The 21236-nt window shown below is 49.3% G+C and overlaps 1 protein-coding gene across 5 annotated transcripts in view; it reads right to left on the bottom strand.

Annotated features, from left to right (window-relative positions):
- CNPY1 (canopy FGF signaling regulator 1) overlaps nucleotides 1–20925 on the bottom strand; it is a 36334-nt gene extending 15409 nt beyond the window's left edge. For 2 of the 5 annotated variants that reach the window (XR_004183066.1, XR_004183067.1), the window contains exon 1: nucleotides 20774–20876. Coding sequence is in view for 3 of the 5 variants with exons in the window: in XM_031664976.1 (XP_031520836.1) it covers nucleotides 20774–20851 (78 nt within the window). In the remaining 2 variants the exon portion in view is untranslated. Of the gene's footprint in view, nucleotides 1–20773 lie in introns of all 5 variants that reach the window. The other 3 variants (XM_031664976.1, XM_017957366.3, XM_003896914.5) reach the window with 3 other exon arrangements.
- Nucleotides 20926–21236: the final 311 nt, after the last annotated feature.

Below are 21236 nucleotides of genomic sequence, written 5' to 3'. Positions count from 1 at the left end.
ATTCTTACTTAAAATAGTTTGCAAGTAAGTGTTCCTGTTCTTGTTACTCACAGACACTTACCAATAACATATATGCTTAGGTTTTTCAAAAAAAAAGAGTAATAAAATAAGAACAATGTGATTTTGGGGGGATGTTTTTCCAGAATTCTTTTTTTTTTTTTAATTTCTGGAGTTTATTTTCAACTTAACAGTGACCAAACAGAAAAAAAAAAAAAAGAAAAGGCATAATACATCAACATTCATGATCTTTCCAAATGGGAATCATCTAACAATTTGATTCTTTATGAAGTTAAAAAACACACTTTGCTTTTATTATTAAATGCAAAATTGGTACTAGCATTCACTTTCCTATTTTAAAATGCATTCTGCCAGTTTAAAAAATAAACCCTTTAATTTTTGAACATTTTAGGGAGAATGAAAAGAAATACAATCTGTCACACGAAAAATACCATAAGCTTAACCTCTGTTAAAAAATCTTCTAAGCAAGGACTTTGGGCGCCCAATTCACACTGCACCTCTCGGCTGTGCCCTCCGGTGGGCACCGCTCAGAGGGCTCCTACTGGTTTCAAAAAACTCCTAAGAGGAGAAAGTGAGAGTACCTAAAAGGGCAGAGGTAACAATATTGCAGCATAAATGGAGCATGATGCGAATTTGTTCATTCGTTCAACAAATATTTACTGAACTCCGTCTAATGTCAGACAAATACACTTCTGTAATTCCGACGTTTAAAAAGAGGACCCTTCCGTGATTCTGCATAAAAATTAAAATAAAATTTTTGAAAGAGAACATGTGCCCAGTGGAAGTCCAATAAACATGAATTAATGATAATATAACCCTTTGTCATCAATTGAGCCAAACACTGAAATTCAATATCTGTTTCCTTATTTTACAGTTTTCCGCCCAACAAAGAGCTGCATGTTTCACCGTCTTGTTACTGAGAACATAATGGTTGATGAGTGATGATCTGTTTGGAACCACCTCTGCAAAACATTTCCCCAACCTAGAAAAGGGGAAAAGTCCTATTTTTGGAATCTGTTGGGGCATTTCCCAACTTGGCCTTCTGAATACTTGCAGGCATATGGCAAGACTTCCTTATAAAATGTTAGACGTCTGGCCGGGCGCGGTGGCTTACACATGTAATCCCAGCACTTTGGAAGGCCGAGATGGGTGCATCACCTGAGGTTGGGAGTTCGAGACCAGCCTGACCAACATGGAGAGACACCATCTCTATTAAAAATACAAAATTAGCAAGGTGTGGTGGCACATACCTGTAATCCCAGCTACTCGGGAAGCTAAGGTGGGAGAATCGCTTGAACCTGCGAGGTGGAGGTTGTGTTGAGCTGAGATTGCGCCATTGCACTCCAGCCTGGGCAACAAGAGCAAAACTCTATCTCAAAAAATAAAATAAAATAATAAAATGTTAGATATCTAAGAGGAAAAAGGACAAATGAACTGGATGATGAGTCAGGAAATTCTGCATGCTTCATCTCACAGATGTGAAAGCACACACATACTGCACACACGCACACACCACGCCATGCATACAGGCACACAGATGTGTACACACACATGGATTATGCAGAAGGGGCCAGCTGGCTTCTGGCAAGCAAACTAGAAAACATTGTATGGCTTCCGGGGAGGCAGAGACCGCTGCAAGCAGAGGGGCTTCAAGGTTTCCTGACCCTCTGCTCTTCCTGACCTGCGGTCTCTGCACAGGGCCACACCTCAGGGGAGTCCCTGCTCATCTGGTCTCCACACCCCCGTCCTGGTCTCAAGCACCACCCCCCCAGGAACTCTTTCACATCCCAAGAACAGGCCTTGGTGATTCGAACAAGAGGCTGTTCCACCTCCCAGACCACCAGGCCATGTCTGAAGCCACACCTGGAGAGCTGCTGCAGGGCACTGGGCTTCCCCCATGGGAGATGCCTCACCCACTGAAACAGACATAGTTCACCTCCCCCACCTGAGGGACCTGGGGACTGCAGGGTGTCTGTGCATCCCAGATGCCCGAAGTGAGTCCCTGATGTCCAATCACAAACTGAGAGGGTGGAGGGAGAGACCAGGCTGCCTGAGGAGTCGACTAGAGGAAACGAGGGGATCCGGGGCTTTCTGGGAGGTGTGTCTCTCGGCAGGTTTGTGCTGCTGACTAGGAACGCTGGGGAAAGGGAGAAGTCGTCTGGAACTGGGATGAAGTGAGGCCTTTCTGTAGCGGGGAGGGCAGAGCCTTTTTTCAATGAGCATTTATTTTCTGGTTCCCAGGGGCTAGAAAGACAGCTCTTTCTTTAAAAACATCTGTTAATGGAAAAAAGTAATACATCAATTTGATTTCTTTAAAGCAAAAACAAAAAGAACAGAAGGGTAGAGTAAAAACGAAGGCTCATCCCTCCCCCAGACCCCTCAGGCCCCCAGCTCTCCTCCCCCGAGAAACATTCCAGGTGTGTGTCCACATGTGTGAGCAAATGAACATCCACGCGTGTCTGTGTCCCTCCTCCTCTTTGACACAGATTAAAGCACGACATGCTCCCCGTTCAGCTGCTGCTGTGTCTTTGTCCTTTGATAGACCTCAGGGCTAAGAGGACTCAGTCCGTGTCCAGGATTTGAAGGGACAAATGAACTGGATGATGATTCCTTCCCTGACCACTGACCATTCCCTGAAACAAGCGACTCAAAAGTCAAATCCACCCCCATAGGAGACAAGAGTTAAAGAACGCCGTCCACCTGGAAGGCAGTTTCAGGTGGGGTGCTCCCAAGAGTTCTGAACGATGGCAGAATATGGCTAGAACATTTGTGAAAAATCAGTTATGTTGTTTCACTAACAGTGTTCGAGAAGTTTTTGGATAAAATTTACCTTAATCTATGCCAAAACAACAGTCTCAGTGAGAGAAGATGAGAGTTTTTAACCCCACTTCCCAAGTGCAGACCCCAGGGTTTCAGGGTTGGCCAGTGAGGAGTGGGCTGGCACAGGATGACAGCCAGAGCAGAACCGCGGGGACCTCAATAGAAACTCTCAGATGAGGAGGTTGAAGTATGATGAGGAACACGGTGTCCCCAAGGAGTCACAGGCTAAGCTGGACGGAAACCCACACAGAAGACTCCGACCCCAGCCTGGGGCACACCCAGTGCCTCTAGAATGCTCGGTCACCCAGTAGGAGCAACGCTTACCTCAGCTGACTGGGAAGCTGGGGATGGCCCAGCAGGAGTCTACTTCTTGGGGTCACAATGACTCAGACCCAGTGTGCCATATCCAGGAATGTTCTGGGCCCAGGGTGACACTCAGGCCATTCCCTTGGTCCTGCCTGGCCACTTTCTGTTCCCTCCTGGTGCCTCCTCGCCCTCCTAGATCCTCAGCAGCCCTCCTGGAAGCCCTTAGGTTGGGCTGAGCTGTCATGGGCATTGCCTCTGCTGGGCCAGCAGATGGGCTGAAACTGCTGTGATTGGCGTCTCCACCACCCTGGCCTTTAGCTGAAACATGGCTGCTGGTCCTTGGGGCATTCTATTTCCTAATCAACTTCTGCAGCAGCTGCTGCACGTACCATGCCTTCCACAAACGACCAAGTAGGGCCATAGCTGTGGGCTGAATCATGTCGCCAAAATCCATATGTTGAAGCCCTAAATCCCGGGACCTCAGAAGGGGACTGTATCTGGAGATAGGGACTTTGAAGACGGGATTAAGAGCAGATGAGGTCACTGGGGTGGTCAATGAGACTGTATCTGGAGATAGGATCTTTGAAGAGGGGATTAAGATCAGATCAGGTTTTTGGGGTGGTCCCTTTTCAAATCTGACCAGTGTCCTTGTAGGAAGAGGACATTAGGAAACCAACATGCACAGACGGACAGCCATGTGAGGACGGAGAGGGAAGACGCCATCTACAAGCCAAGGAGAGGCCTCAGGAGAAACCAGGCCTGAGACACCTTGATCCTCCTAGGTGTCCAGCCTCCGGAGCCATGCAAGAATGAATTTCCATTGTTAGGGGCTCCTGTGTGGGGGACTTGTTACGCAGCTGCGGCTGTATCCACAGTCACAGAGCATGACATCCTCCTGCCTCAGACTCTGCTAGCTGCAGCCCACGCCCATGGATCTGAGCGTTCACCAAGAACGGGTGACTCCACCTCCAGGAAGCCCGGACACCACGCAGAGGCGGCCAGCGGGTCCACCCCACACGCCGAGCAACACAAAGGTCCCTGCAGGGCTGCACCTGCATGCGCAAAAAATGGTTGGTCATCTGAATTTGACCTGCAACACGGCAAAGTGGGGACACGGGGCTCGGGGTCCGGCCAAACACCTGAATACTAGCCTGGCTTCACTTTTATTCACTGGCCATGGGTGGGGACATTCACACATCTTCTTGTCTTCTAGTGTCCTCATCTGTGGAACCGGGGCGATGATATCTGCCGTAATCAAGTAATTGGTTGGAAAATCCTTCAAAGCATATGATGGGATACAGAAAGGTGCAGTGTTATTACTTTATCTCTGATAGCCATCATCATCTTAGATCTTAAACACCTTTAAAATGACACGCATTGAAGCAGCACAGTGAACAGTGATTTCTGTCCTCTCCCTGCAGGTGGGGAGCAGGAGGAGGGACACCGTCCTGCATATGGCCCAGAAGCAAGGCCAAATGGTCCCTTCACACCAGTGTGCATTGAAGAGCTTTCCTGTGAAGCTCTTTCTGCCGAAACCCTTCTCCTCCCATCCTCTCAGGAACTGGGAGCTGCCAGGAGGGGTGGCCAGATCCACAGTGCTCAAAGTGTGGTCCAGGGACCAGCAGCATGGCTCCCGTGGGAGCTCATCAGTCATGCAGAGTCCCAGGTGATTTGTGTGCACAGCCAAGTGTGAGCAGTGCTGGTTTAGGAAGATGAGGAGGAGGAAGAGGAAGATGGTAGCTACCTGATGATTGTTTTATATTCTGCTTTTGTGCTTTATCTAGAAAGTATGCAGCAGAGATCAGAGGAAGGGCCATTTGGTCCAGAGAGACCCTGGTTCACAGGCTTGTCCTGTTCCACACAATGTTGGGATGAGCTGAAGAAAATGCCTCCATTCTCAGACCCAAAAGGTGCAAAGACGGCACCTTTGGGAGAGCCAGGCACTCCCAGTGTCCTGAGTGCTGAATTTAGTAAGACACCGTATTGTGCATTCAAAAGCAATTAGATCTCTAGAATGAACTTTTCACTGGCACTCAAAAGAGAACCAAGGAAGCAGAGAAGGATGATAAATGGCATCTTAGTGGTTCCTGGCACCTGTCTTCAGAGTAAGATCTTTTACTACATTACAGGGCTGGACATTTTCTCAAAATTGTATAGATCCTTCGTGTCATTATTTTCTCCTGCATTTCTGGTCATCTGCAGCACACTCCCCAGGTGGGTGAGTGGTGTCCGAGGTCTCACCCTGCGGGACTGGGTTCCACTACTCAGGAACCGGCAGCCTGTGTGGGGGAATGCTCCCTCCATGCGGGCACACACCTGCCGGACCATCCAGGAAGAAAAAGGGGTTGTGTCTTCTCTGATCCACCAAATTCAGATCATTCTAGAGCGAAATCCAATTTCAGTTTAGAAATGGGTTTCAACACTTAACATTTCAGACACTGCATCTTCTCCTGGCTCCAAAATTTTTTGTCTTTTAAGAAATATCCAGTTTTGAATAGGCTGTGACCAGACCTGTCATCACTTCAGGTGGAGACAGGGCAGGTCATCAGCGAACACCTGGAGTGTTTGAAGAGGCCACCACACCCCAAGGGCCAGGGAAGGGGCGACCTGTGTCTTTCTGCTTGCCTAGTGGTTCCTGGATCCCAGGTCCATACCATCTTTGCCAGACCGGAAAGAATGGATGCAGGCTGGGTGTGGTGGCTCGTGCCTGTAAACCCGCACTAGAGAGGCCAAGACAGCAGGATCCCTTGACCTCTTGTTTGAGACTAGCCTGAGCAACATAGTGAGAGCTCATCTTTACAAAAAATGAACAAACTTAGCTGGGCATGGTGGTAAGCACCTGTGGTCCCAGCTACTTGGGAGGCTGAAGTGAGGGAATCACCTGAACCCAGGAGGTGGAGGCTGTAAACCGACTTCGCACCATGGCACTCCTACCTGGTGATGGAACAAGGCCCTGTCTCAAAAACAAACACACAAACAAATAAATAAATAAGAAAGAAAGAAGAAAAATGGGTGCAAAGTATAAAGAACAGGTTGAATCCAAACCTGACCTGTTATCAGTGGCAAAAAAGAGACTATTAATACGTTAATACTGTTCTGGTCAAATAAAATCTTTTGTCTTGTTTGCCTGTCTACTCAAGTAGTGAAATTCAAACCTGAAGGGAAGCAATGAACTCACAATCTCAGCATCCTGACAAATCGAAGTGTCTCTTTCCAGCCTTCACCCACATGTAGCTCTCATTCTCTATCCTCCATCCCACATATTCACACTGAATTCAGACATTTCCGTGGTATTACACAGCCTCCATATCCATAGTTAGTGGTAACAGAGTGCTCAATAAGAATTCATAGCTTCTTGACTTTGGGACATTTGGGATATTGACAACATTTAAAAAATGGTCAATAACTCTGCTGTGAGGATTTCTGTATCCCTTTTTCCTGTAGAATTATTTTTGCGGAACATATTCCTAAATTTGGGGTAACTAGGTCGAAGGAGGTATATATTCCCATATGCTCATATTTCTGGTCGAGGAATGGAAGAGCACTCAGCTAAGACAGAGACATCTATAAAATAAGCTGAAAACCAAATCATGCTGTGAATTTCTGTAGTGGGCTCCCCTCTCGAAAGAGGAACAGGCAGCTCATCGTTTGGGATTCCTCTGAAACCTCTGGCTCTCGTTTATCCTGTCCACTTGGAGGCGAGAGCCCGTGGTAGAAGGACAGATAGTGTGAGCTTCATCGTGCCGGCTGAGAGGACCCACAGGCGGTCCCAGGGTATTTCTTAGCACCTGCTGGGAGTGACCACTCTGCACAAGGGCCCTGCTGGACATGAAGACACAGCTGTGGACAAAGTGAAGGGCTCCCTGTCCTCCCAGCATTTGTGGTCTGGGTCTGAAATCGCCGGGCGGCAGCTTCCCTCTTATACAGAGTCCCTGGGCCGCCGCCTTGTTTATGTACAGTTGTCTCTTTTCCTTTTTTCTCTTTATTTTTATTTTTTTGAGACAGTTTCACTCTTGTCACCCAGGCTGGAGTGTATAATGGTGCGATCTTGGCTCACTGCAACCTCCGCCTCCCCAGTTCAAGCGATTCTCATGCCTCAGCCTCCCGAGTAGCTGGGATTACAGCAGTTGTCTCTTTTAAGTCCTTCGTGTCATGTGTTTCCATTTTGGCCCCTGCTGATTTTTTAAAAAGTAGATAGATGTGAGATAATTTTGTTCCATTTGAACAAAATGTTTTCACTATTTAAAAATTAATAATCTCGAGATTACATTAAATGTCTTCCCTCTTGACACTGTGTGCATTTGGCTAAAGGTTATCTTTATGTTCATTAATACCCACCTCTTGAAAGAGGGTTATGTTTCTAAATCTGGGGTATGAAACATTCCCCTTTGGCCAGACGAGGGGGCTCACGCCTATAATCCCAGCACTTTGGGAGGCCAAGGCAGGCGGATCACTTGAGGTCAGGAGTTCAATACGAGCCTGGCCAACATGGCAAAACCCCACATCCACTAAAAATATAAAAATTAGCCGGGCGTGGTGGCACACATCTGTAATCCCAGCTATTTGCAAGGCTGAGGCATAAGAATGAAAAAAAAAAAAAAGAAAAGAAAAGAAAAGAAGGAAGGAAGGAAGGAAGGAAGGAAGGAAGGAAGGAAGGAAGGCTGGCTGGCTCCCCCTCTGAAGCTCCTGAAGAGAAGAAATATTAGTCCCATATTCTTCCAGGCCCAAGAATCCTTGGCTGAGGGTGGAGCAAGCCTTCCAGGAAAGTCGCAGATGGGACTCTGTGATTGCAGAGATCACATGCACTCCGTAAACTCCACCCAGGAGCTCTGTGCGAAGGACTGACATGAACAAAAACAAGTGGTGTTTCTAATGGGCAGGACCAGGTTTCTTTACATGCAGGCGACCCAAGAATGGCAAAGAATGCCCCAGAGTAGAAAGTCTGGTGCACGCCATGAAGCCAAACGCTGAGATCCGCTTGCTTGCTCATGGCCCCTGAGCACCCCCTCTGCTCCAGGGTCCTGCTGGACATGCAGATACAGCAGTGGACAAAGTGAAGGGCTCCCTGTCCTCCCAGCATTTGTGGTCTGGGCCTGAAATCACTGGGCGGCAGCCTCCCTCTTATACAGAGTCCTTGGGCTGGCGCCTTGCTTATGTACAGCCCGTGAGCTGAGATTGGTTTTTACATTTATAAAGGATTGAAAAAAGGTCAAAAGAATAATATTTAATGACACATGAAAATGATATGAAATGCAAATTGCACTGTCCATACATAAAGTTTCATGGGACACAGCTGTGCCCACATTTGCATACTGTCCCCAACTGAGCCGAGTGGTGGCAGGCGCCCGGCATCCAGCACCCTGAGCTCTGGACTGTGTTTACAGAAGATGCTTGCCAGGTTCCAGCATGCCAGCCTCACGTCAGGGGCCTTGCACCTGCAGTTTGCAACCTGCGTCCTGCCCTGCGGCTGACGTCACCCTACCTCCGCAAGGGCAGGTCCCCAGCTGCTCATGCCCCTGCCAAATCGTCTTCCTTTCTCTGGAGGCCAACAGCATTTTCCTCCTACTGGGCACAACCGAGGTTCCTCTAGACATGCCGAACACGCATGTGCGCGTGTGCCCACATGCATCCACACACGCAGCTGCGGCACCAACTGGAGAGTCGGGCTGCGCTCACCCAGGCGCTGCATCTTCTACCTGTTGGCGTTGACTGAGGATACCCTCTGGGCCAGGAGCCATGAACGGGGCTTTGCAGATAGAGGTGCAGTCCTCTGTGACAGCCTGGTGGCGTGGGTATCGCTACCACATGTTATAGGCCAGGAAACCAAGGCCCTGAGACACACTTCAAAGTGGGGGAGGCCGAGGGTGTGACTGACACACCAGGCCATGTCTCTGCCTATGCCACCATGTGGTGCACACTCTGTAAGTGCCTGTTGACCTGGTTTCCTCTCGGCCTAAGGTGGGTGGGTGGTAGCCACGTTAGGGTATCCCTGCTGGGGGCTTCCATCCCTGCTCCAGTTCCTACCCTGAGGTTGGCGGCCCACCCCATTTCACAGAGGAAGCAACACAGCCTTTGAGAGGGTGAGTCTCTTGCTCAAGGTCACAAAACCAGTTTAGATGCTGAAATCAGAAGACAAACCAGGTCTATCTGGAGCCAAAGCCTTTCTCTGAATGTCAGGGCCAGAGGGGGTGAGCACCTCGTCTTCATGGAGGTGCTGGGATACCTCCGCAGTCCTCATAAGAGATGCTGCACCTATCCACACCACCATGCACACTGCCCTGGGTTGCTCCTTACAAGCACACCAGTCACAAATAGCACCAGGCAGGTGCCCCCAAATGGGTTCTAGACCAATCAGTGTCATGGAACTCAGCCTCCCCTCTCTTTTTCCAAGACAACCAATGCATCACTTTCCTGCCGAACATTCTATGGAAAGAACCATTTGAAAACAGCCAGACTCAAAGCCAAAGCACATTAAATCCAGCCTCCCTCTATGGGAGCCGCACGGTGCCCACTGTGTGTTCTGGCTCCTTTTGTCCTGGGGGAGAAACACTGCAATCCTCTAAACACATCCCATTATCCTCCATTCTTTACCCGATTTGTGGATTCAAACAATTCTTATTCAGTGGAATAAGGAGCAATTAACAGGACTAGGGATTTATTAAGGATAAGTCATGCCAGACAGTTTTGACAGCTTGTTTTGAGTGTGACAGAATTACAAAATCCGAGGCTAGATGCATTATGTATTTAGGTTTTTGTGCAGCATCTAATACCAGGCTTGTGAAATTATTCTTGCCAAATGGTCTGAACCCGCCTGGATGAGAACAGTCTCATGTACCAGAAACTGACTCAAAGATCAGAGACAAAGGATAAATGACATTCAGCCATGCACCCAGATGGGGGTCGGCGTGGCAGGGGTAGGGAGTGGTGCTTCACGAGGGGCTGCAAAGGTCAGTGTTAGGGTTTGTTTCCCGTAACATCTTCATTATTATCTGGAGGGAAGGGCACACTGCCGGCCACCAGGGCTGTGTGGGAGGGTGGGAAGCTCCAGCCTCTGAGAGCTGATGCTCACCCTGCAGCTGCTCAGCAGTGACCGAACATCAAGAGGCCACAGAGGGACTGGAGCAACATGGGGGCTGGGCCAGTGCCCCTAACACCCCTGCCGCCCAAGAACAACCCACGGAAGGCGGGAGGGGACAAAGCCCATCAGCCTCATGGACTTGGAGAGTGGGGAGGGCCCCGGGGTCCCCCAGCCATAAAGCCTCAGTGGGTTGGGCTGTGTCCCCAGAGAAACGCTCAAGTCCTAACCCCAGTACCTGTGAATGTGACCTTATTCAGAAAAAGGGTCTTTGCAGATATACTCAGTTAGGTTGAGGTCATATTAGGATAGGATGGGTTCTAATCCCATATGACTGGTTCCTTACAAGAAGAGACCCAGACCACACGGGGGAGGAAGGCCATGGGACCACAGAGGCAGCGGCTGGAGTGATAGGTCTCCAGTCCCAGGAACACCAAGGGTTGCCACCACCACCAGAAACTAGAAAGAGTCACGGACTAGATTTTCCCTCTGAGCCCCCAAGAAAAATATGAGCCTGCCAACACCATGGTCTTGGACTTCTGGCCTTTGACCTGTGAAGGAATCGCTTCTGCTTGAGACACCTGGATTGTAGTGCTTTGTTATGGAAGCCTGAGGTCACTAACGGAAGTCTGATTTCAGAAGTGAAGAATTAATAATGGAGTCCAATGGTCCCCACTTCTGTCTCAAGGCTAGAGGTGGGTGGTAAACTGAGGCACTGCACAAGCCACACCTGCCAAAGGGTAGATTCATTTTCCCTCCAAGATACAAATGACAAAAGAAGAACTTTTCTCTAAGGGCAGGGGTCCCCAACCCCCAGGCCTTGGACCAGTACCAGTCCATGGGCTGTTAGGAGTCAGGCCACACAGCAGGGAGTGAATGGCAGGCCGGTGAAAGAAGCTTCAGCTGTATTTACAGCCGCTCCCCAAAATTCACGTTACCGCCTGAGCTCCACCTGCTGTCAGATCAGCAGCGGCATTAGATTCTCATAGGAGCATGAACCCTATTGTGAATGGCATATGCAAGGGATCTAGGTTGCATGCTCCCTATGAGAATCTAATGCCTGATGATCTGTCACTGTCTCGCATCATCCCCCAGATGGGACCATCTAGTTGTAGGAAAACAAGCTCAGGGCTCCCACTGATTCTACATTATGGTGAGTTGTATAATTATTTATTTATATATTACAATGTAATAATATAAATAAAATGCACAATAAATATAAAGCACTTGAATCATCCCCAAACCGTCCCCCTACCTTCACCATTGGAAAAATTGTCATCCACGAAACCTATCCCTGGTGTCATAAAGGTTGGGGACCGCTGTTCTAAGGGGCCCGAGGGAAGGTTCATAAAGGTTGGGGACCGCTGTTCTAAGGGGCCCAAGGGAAGATTCAGGTCTGTTAGGTGGTGGCTAGCACAACCCTCAGCACAGCTGCACCTGGCGGCACAGCTGCACTTGTTGTTTGTATTTATGAAATGGAACACACACGCCATCGGCACCTGGTGAATTACCCCTAACTCTGTGCTATGCTACTATCATCTTTCTCTCTCTCTCAGCACTTCACACCCTCAGATGATGGGTTTTTTTGGTCTGTTCAGGAGTACTGAATCAGCTGTTTATTTCTTCCCCCTGAGGATAGTATAGCATTTCATCTTTGTTTCTTTCTTTCTTTATTTTTTGAAACATAGTTTCAGTCTTTGTTGCCCAGACTGGGAGTGCAATGGTGCAATCTCGGCTCACCGAAACCTCCACCTCCTGGGCTTGAGTGATTCTCCTGCCTCAGCCTCCCGAGTAGCTGGGATTACAGGCATGCACCACCACGCCTGGCTAATTTTTGTATTTTTAGTTTCTCCATGTTGGTCATGCTGGTCTCAAACTCCCGACCTCAGGTGATCCACCCGCCTCGGCCTCCCAAAGTGCTGGGATTACAGGCGTGAGCCACCACACCCAGCTCATCTTTCTTTATTCCCAAATTCTAAATGCAATGTTTCCCCCTCTTAAACAGAATATTTGGTTGATCAGAACATTGTGCTTCTACTCATGTAATATATTCTCCTACAGATTTTCAAATTCGTCCCAGCCAGTACTGGTAAGACCACAGACTCCATCTCAGTCCCACACCCAACAGGTCTTACTGTACTGTAAAGCTACTGTCTGGATAAACAGGACTTCCTAGACCCCAAAGCCACACTATTTGTGTCTTTTCTATGAAACCCCAATTCTGGTCTTGTGGACTCTTTTTATATCATGCTAGTCTTGATCAGCTAAAACCTGACATCCCAGACACAACGTCATCAAATTAAATACCCAGTAGGTGAACAGGTGCCTAACATCAAATTAAATACCCAGTATGTGAACAGGTGCCTAACTCCTCTGTTTTTCTTGACATTGTATCACTCTCCTAGAGTCTTCACAAAATATCGGAAATGGTCCCCAACTCCTCATAGAATTAACATGACATAGCTACAATCAACTACTTATTCTTTCATTTTCCAGATGTTGAGAACCTATTATGAGCAAAATATTGTGCTAGGGAATGGGGGTACAAGATTGAAAACATAATTAAGGATAGAAATGTGTTACAGTACATACATAGCTAGAATAAAATGCAGAATTTAACAAATATCCTAAAAATGCTATAAAAATACTTTTGATGTTCCGAAGTTGTGAGAGGATATCTGTATCTTAATTTTCCACAAATTCATCTTTGTGAAAAAGTGACAAAGTGTCATTCCAACTCAGTGTGGGGGAAGCAAGGCTTATTTCATAAACAGTGCTGGTACACACCGTGATGTTCACCCAGAAAACAACTCTGCATGTAGATGGAAAACATAAAGCAAGCACTAATGGGAGAAAATTCAGAAAGCAATTTGTATAACAAAAGGCTGGCAGAGGACATTCTCAAACGAGATGGGGTGCCCAATGCCTTCGTGGATGGGGAGGTGTCCATGGGGGAGAGGAGCCACCACACACGGATCACAGTCAGGAGGAGACACGCATCAGGCAGGCCAGGGAGAGTTACTATCCCCATATTCACAATGGTGTAAAAGACAAACCACCCAGCAGAATACTGGACAAAGGCTACAAATGCACACCTGGAAATAAGAAATCCAAATAGCACGCTGGTGGAAAGATGCTTAACTATACTAGTAGTCAATGAAAGGGGAATGAAGGCAATAGCGAAATACCATCTTTCACTGGTCAGATTACCAAAATTAAAAGAACGCTATTATCCAGTGCTGGCAAAATGCAAGAAAGCAGCCTCTGTCATCCACTGCTGGCAGGAATATCCACGCTGCAGCCTTCGGAGAAGCAGTCCAACAACATAGGTTCGGGTTAAAATCTTCCTACCTTTTGACCCCTGCCTTTCAGGAATCTGTCTGGAGAAATCCAATCAACGGTACTTAAGGACGGACGCATCACCATGGGGGCTTGCTGCAACGTCGCTGGTGGCAAAACACCAGAAACAACGTGTGTCCATCTGTAGAATGGTATTCTTAACTGGAAAACGTCCATATCCTACCAGCTACACTGTTTTTTTTTTTTGAGGTGGAGTCTTGCTCTGTCACCCAGGCTGGAGTGCATTGGCGTGATCTCAGCTTACTGCAACCTCCACCTCACAGGTTCAAGCGATGCTCCTGCCTCAGCCTCCTGAGTAGCTGGGACTACAGGCGCCTGTCACCACACCCAGCTAATTTTTGTATTTTTAGTGGGGATGGGGTTTCACCATATTGGCCAGGCTGGTCTTGAACTCCTGCCCTCAGGTGATCTGCCCACTTCTGCCTCCCAAAGTATTGGGATTACAGGCGTGAGCCACTGCTCCCAGCCGCAGCTATGCTTTTAAAGAAGTTAGATCTCTGTCTGTTGACCTGGACAGTGTGTGGGAAGCCAAGTGCCTGAGTCCGTTAAGACTGCCATCACAAAATACCATAGACTAGGTGGCTTAAACAGCAGAAACTTGGCTGGACTTGGTGGCTCCTGCCTGTAGTCCCAGTGCTCTGGGAGGCTGAGGCGGGAGGCTTGCTTGAGCACAGGAGTTGAAGGTTACAGTGAGCTATGATAGCACCATAGCTATCCATACCCTCCAACCTGGGCAACAGAGCCAGCCCCATCTCAAAAAAAATTAAAAAAATACAGACAGGATCTCACTCTGTCGCCCAGGTTGGAGTACAATGGTGCAATCCCGGCTCACTGCAACCTCCACCTCCCGGGTTCATGCAATCCTACCTCAGCCTCCCGAGTGGCTGGGACTATAGGCGGCGCGAGTCACCATGCCTAGCTAATTTTTGTACTTTATGTAGAGATGGGTTTTGCCATGTTGCCCAGGCTGGTCTCGAACTCCTGAGCTCAAGGAATCCACCCGCCTTCGCCTCCCAAAGTGCTGAGATTACAGGCGTGAGCCACCATGCCTGGCCCCAATATTTTTTTCTTATAAAACAGATATGTATTTTCTCACAGTTCTGGAGGCTGGAAGTCCAAGATCAAGGTGCTGGACGATTCTGTTGCTGGCGAGGGCTGTCTTCTCGGCTCACAGTGGCCTCCTGGGGAAGCATCCACAGAGGCAGGGCATGCTCCGGCGTCTCCTCCTGTCTTGTAAGAACATCAGTCCCACTGGATCCGGGCTGCAGCCTCATGATATCAGGGGACCTTAATCACCTCCATAAAGGCCCTGTCTCCATCCAGTACAGTTACAGCGAAGGCAGGGCTTTATCATGACTTTGGGGGGCACCGCCAGGCCATTGTGTGCAGAAAACATTTAAACTTATTTAACATTTCCACATTCTTCAGTGGAATATACATAGCATGATTTCACTATTATTTTAAAACATCGAAGCCAAAAACCTGCAGAGCTGCTGCCTGGTGTCTGAGCGAGTGCAGTGTCAGCAAGGGGGAGGCTCTTGACTTCAATGGGAATGGAGCAGGGTCGGGAGGTAGATATGCGTCTTTTCTCTTATCTCTCGCTAAAATCATCTTGTGTTATTTTGATAATTAATTAATTTTTTTTTTTTTGTATTTTTGTAGAGACAGGATCTCCCTGTGTTGCCCAGGCTGGTCTCAAAATCCTGAGTTCAAGCTATCCTCCCACCTTGGCCTCCCAAAGTGCTAGGATTACAGGGAGGGGTGAGCCACGGCAGCTGGCCTTAAAATTTTTAACAAAGGAATATTTGAAAACCCGCATAGAGTCATGACACATGTGAGTATTTGGCCTACCTGATTTGCACAAGGCCTGGAAAGCCACACACAGGGGTCCTGGCCACTGCTGGGCCAGTGCAGGGATCTCCAGGAGCCTCTCCTGAGGCGGGCCCTGGTGGCCCCAAAGGAGTTCAGGCTCCTTCCCCAAAGCTTCAGGCAGCTTGAGAGCTCCTTTGCTAAATAGATGAGCTTATGAGTGGACCTCAGGAACCCCCTCGAATATTAGAAATGACCATTAATCCTGCATTTTCGTAGAGAAGGGACAGCAGAGCTCTCCAGGACACGCACGCCCAGCCTCCATGTGGCTGGAGAGGGTTCCTTTCCTCTGATGTTTTCAGAAACTTCAGGAAAAAGGACATGAGAAGGGCCCAAAGAGCCTAATTAACTTTGACTTAACTTCAACAATGGGCAGGAGAATAAGACCCCTTTTAATATAAAATTAAAATCTCTGCACCGGAGCTCTATCCTCACCAGCGCTCTCTTTCATTGCTTTAAATTGGTCTTCTTGGCCGTGTAGGACTGTGGCAGGCGGGCCCAGGAGCCCAGACTCGCCCATTCCCGGGCAAGTGTGTTCACAGAGCTCTGACAATGCTGGCTCTCGGTCATTGTCACTCTCCCTTCTCTGTCCCAGGTTAAGCTACCCCGTGGGGGGATCAGCTGCTGCCAACGTGGAGGCCAAGCTGGGATCACTTCTTCATTCCAACTGGAGAGAAGGGAAGTTCAAGTCCAGCAGAGGGTGGGTGGGTAGACGGTGACATTCAGAAACGTCAGCCGGACCCCTGGCCCTGCATAGGCAGGACAGCAAGGCTGTGGCTCTTCAGGGCCAGCTGAAGAACAGGACACTGTCTCCACTGCCACAAAGCATCAGAGATTCCCATCTTCTTTGAAGCACAGGCATCTTGGTCTTCCTGCACTTCCTGTTCTGTTAGAGACCTAGTTATAGACAAGGCTTCTCCACCTAAGAAAAAACAACTTTGTCCCAGCCATGAGGATTCTGGGCTTCAGAACCTGGAGGTGTTGAAGTCCCCAGGAGGGGAACTGGACCGTCGGCTCCTGGTGAGTAGCCAGAGGCTGGGAGTGGCTGTTTCCCAGTCTTTCATGAGAAACCAGAAGTCTGACGTTCTATATGAAATCTTGATCCACATTGGAGGCCCTGAGCCTCCAACCTTCCATGTGGCTGGGTCCTTCCGCCATCACCCTCACCCATCACAGCTTCAGACACCTCTGGCCTGTGTTTGTCTCCTAACCTGCTGTAACAAAGTGTCCCAAGCTAGGGCCTTGAAACAACAAAAATCCACTCTCTCACAGCTCTGGAGGCCAGGCGGCCAAGACTGAGGCACTAGCAGGGCCGTGACCTCCCTGCAGGCTCCAGGAAGGGTCCTTCCTTCCCTCTTCATAGTTCCGGTGGCTGCTGGCAACCCTCGACATTCCTCGGTTTGTGGACGCATCACTGCACCTCTGCCTCCCAAGGCCCTTGGCATTCTCCCCGGTGTGTGTCTTTGTGTCTCCATCTTATCTTCTTATGAGGATGCTGGTCACTGGATTAGGCCCTGCCCCACCCCATCCTGCTCCAGTATGACCTCATCTTAACTGACAACGTCTACAAAGGTTCTATTTCCAAATAAGGTCACGCTTCAAGTTTGTTTTCTTTTTTTTTTTTTTTTTTTAAATTTTTTGAGACAGAGTCTCATTCTGTTGCACAAGCTGGAGTGCAGTGGTGCGATCTCGGCTCACTGCAACCTCTGCCTCCCTGGCTCAAGCAATTCTCATGCCTCAGCCTCCTGAGTAGCTGAGATTACAGGTGCCCACCACCACGCCCAGCTAATTTATTGTATTTTTAGTAGAAACGAGTTTTACCATGTTGGCCAGGCTGGTCTCGAACTCCCAACCTCAAGTGATCCACCCGCCTCAGCCTCCCAAAATGCTGGTATTACAGGCGTGACCCACTGTGCCTGGCCCACCTTTCAAGTTTCTGAGTGGATGCAAATTTGGGGGGCACTGTTCAATCCAGTGCACTGCTTCATCGGATTTGGGGCATAGTTCCACAACCACCTTAGCCTCTTCCTGTCCTGCTGATGTGTCTCTCTCTCCACACTGGCTGTCTCTTTCTCCACACTGGCCCTAACTATAGTCAGAGGTCCACAACTGGCAGCAAAGGTTTTTAAATGGAAATAAACACACATCACCAGCAGGGTTTTTTTGTTTTGTTTTGTTTTTGGTTTTTTGTTTGTTTGTTTGTTTGTTTGGAGACAGAGTCTCACTTTGTTACCCAGGCTGGAGCACAGTGGCGCAATTATAGCTTACTATGGCCTTAAACTCCTGGGCCCAAGCAATCTTCCTCCCTCAGCCTCTCTCCCCTCCACGACCCCTGCACCTGCCCAAGTAGCTAGGACTACAGACCACCATGCCCAGCTATATTTTTTAAAGAAAGTTTTTTACAACTGGGGTCTTGCTATGTTGCCCAGGGGTCTTGAACTCCTAGCCTCAGGCGATCCTCCCACCTTAGCCTCCCAAAGTGTGGGGATTATAGGTGTGAACCATTGCCTAAGGCCAGGCAGCCTTAGATCACTCTTTATATGGTTACAACCCCACATCTTTCTTTAAACATTGGCAGCTGGATTTGAGTGAAGAAAATTCCAGACTTTTATAGAACAGGGTTTCTCCATCCTCGGCACTACTGTCGTGGGGGACCCAGTGATCCTGTGTTGTGGGGCCGCCCTGTGCACTATGGTGCTGAGTGCCATCCCTGGCCCCCACCCACTGCATACCAGGAGCCTCTCCTCCCCTCCAGCTGTGAAAACCAGGAATGTCTCCAGTCACTGCCAAATGTCCCTTGAGGAACAAAACCATCCCCAGTTGAGAACCACTGGCATAGAACCTAGCTCCAAAAGTAGAAACTTGGGCTTGGTCATTCTGCTGAGATGAAGGCTCTCTGCTCTCCAGTCTGATGGCCTCCCTGCCTTGGCCTTCCACATAGTTTTGTTCAGGTGGAACCCTTTGTGCAGTTTGACTTGATATCCTTGGCTATAAACTGAGCCCAGAACCAATCTGACTGTCCCCAGACACAACCCGCCTAGTTCCCACAGGCACGCATGCCCTGCGTCCTCAGGCCTCAACTGAGATCCGATGCTGCAAACTGCGTGACCGTTCACCCTTTCTTCTAGGTGTTAACAGGCTTCTCATTCCAGAACTTTTTTAAAAGGAAAATTTGGGCTCATACTATGCCAAAATTCTTGGCAAATAATTGCCGTCTATGCTAAATGTTGATATTTTTAGAAATAGAAATTCAAGAAATGGAATCTGAATAACCTGTAGATAATTAGGCTCGCTATGACATTTAAGTTCGAGAGGCTTCAATAACCAGCTTAGAAGTTTTAAAACAGTGTCTGGACAGCGCAGTCTGGTGTTGGACACCACCAAGCCTTCCACCAGCCGGCCCTGGTTTATAGGCCGCTCAAAGCATGTCCTTCTCTTCCTCTCTCCGCAGCTTAGGATATCGGCACTTCCCTGTCAAATGGGGCTGTGCCCACGGAGACACGGCCAGCATTCAGAGAGGGGATAACTCCTTATTTGTACTTCTGTTTCCTAAGGACCACCGCCCCCACCGTTGACCCTCTGGGAGCTTTCTCTGCATTCAGCTTCACACAGTCACACCAGGCAGACAGCAAACAGGGAATCCCAGCAAGAATGTCAGGCCCAATGGGTGTCGGCCTAAGAAAGAGCCTGGACAGAGCTCCAGGGCGGTGCCTCAGAAGTGGGGAAACGGCTTGTTTTGCTTCACCAGTTCCCTAGAACCACCTAAGCCCTGGGCCTCTGGCCACTGTCAGCCCAAAAGCAACAGCAAGGAGCCCTGAGCAAGATGAGTGGCCCTTGCTGTGCGCACTGTCACTCTCCCTGCGTGGATTGGGTTAAAGTGTGAGAACCAGACCAACCTGGATTCCACACTAACAGCTTGAGCAAATAAAGAGGATATGCGTCAACATCTGCTCAAACTGATACATAAGATTTTGCGGAGATCAGTGTCTAGGAGGATACTTCATAAATTAAAATGATACTAAAATTTAGAGAGGAAAAATTGGTTCTGAAAATTCAGCATGATTGGTTTTATAGCTGATGGATGACAAAGCTAGCTTCGTGGGTTCTGCTGCCAGAGGGGAGCTGTGTCTCTGTGCGTCCCTGCAGGCTCTGTATCTTCCTGTAGGTCACTGCCTTTCTCAACTGTTCTTGGACAGTGTTCTCCAGCTCTTTAGAAGGAGGACCCCAGATGACCCACTGCTGTATTTTATGGTTCCTACTACCTCCTCTGAAAATATGTTGCTGAGAATTTTTTTCAATCAAATCCAGCTGAAAAGAACTTGAATTTTAAAATCCCATAATACCTCTACAATATCTTCCCGTATTATTACAATGGAAAAACTGCCTCGCTCCTAGAGTTGGGTCTGCAACACACACGTGCTTGTGCCTCACCGTCTCCTGGCCATGCGTGTTGGGAGTCCCTGGGAAACACGACGGACAAAGTTCATCTCATCAATCAGGAAAATGCATGCCCTCGCACACCACCTGTCTGAGTCTACAGTCAGAAAACAAAACGTGCTCATTTCTCCTTTACCGGTATTACAACCAAAAGAATCCCAAATCGATACCCACTCAGTGTCCTTCTAACAGATACAAGCTCTGCACATCACTCGAGAATCTTCTATTGCAGTGAGAGTAACCAAGCATAAGCCCTGGAGTGAGAACCTCCGTGTGGCTCACACCACACAGGCAGCCGCAGAAACAGCGCCTCCCAAACGGCGCGGCCTTGCTCAGCCTCCAAACCCGGGCCGCGCCGGACAGGAACGGCTGGAGGGAGGGAAGAGCCAGGCACCTCTCATTCAGGGTCTGACATTGTAACTTGGCACATCCGCGAGTCTGCTCGCATCTTCCGGCTCGGAACATGCCCGTTCGCCAGAGAGGGAGGGGAAACATAACGAGCTTGTGCCGCATTCCCGATGGCTCTCCACGCAAAGTGAACGTGTTTAAGCACACGCCCAAGCGAGGCGTGCACACCCACCTCCCCGCGGGTGCAGGGCGCGCCTCCGAACGGCAGCGAGGCCGACGCTCCCGCCAGCGCAGAGCGGGGCCAGCTCCGCCCCCGGTGCGTGGGAAGTCCCGCGGCACCACCAGCAGGGTCCAGCGCTTCGCTCCATCCTGGTCCCGCGTGAAACCCCCGAGGGGCCAAGTAGGTATCAAATGTGGATTCCACTCGTCCACAGCGCCGAGCATGATGAAAATCTGGGCGCCTCTGACCGGGGAAGCCATAGCTATGGGATTAAGGCGAATTTCTCGTGGAGACGAGGAAGACGTGCAGTTTGTAATTACCTGCTCCCCGTGGCACAGTCCGTCCTCCATGCCTGGCTCTAACCGGACAAACCCTCGGCGGCTTTGCTCTCCCGGCATTGTTTCAGCACCCACCAAGAGGATTAAAAATAATCTCTTTCCCTTTTAATTTTGTGTCCCCCACATTCCCTCCGCCTCCTCCCCGCAGCCCCTGGGGACGGCATGAATTTTTAATCCCTGAGGTTTGAGGGGGGGAGGGGGTGTTAACCCCTTGTGGAGGTGGCGCCCGAGGCCTGGAAGCCCGGGGGGAAAGGTCCCCCTGCTGGCCCCGCCGGGAAGAGCACTGCGTGCCCCCAGGACTCTGACCATGCCCGCCGTGTGTGTGCACTGCCCAGGCCAGCGGGTTAGGGGCCCGAAACAGGTAAGCAGGAGAAGCTGCCCTTCCTTTCCCCTGACCCAGGCACAGTCTCCTGATGGCCTCAAGTGCCTCCCCTGGTGCCCAGAT

This window comes from Papio anubis, chromosome 4, assembly GCF_008728515.1.
Source record: "Papio anubis isolate 15944 chromosome 4, Panubis1.0, whole genome shotgun sequence".
Classification (NCBI taxonomy): domain Eukaryota; kingdom Metazoa; phylum Chordata; class Mammalia; order Primates; family Cercopithecidae; genus Papio; species Papio anubis.
This window is presented reverse-complemented; position numbering and strand designations above follow the sequence as displayed.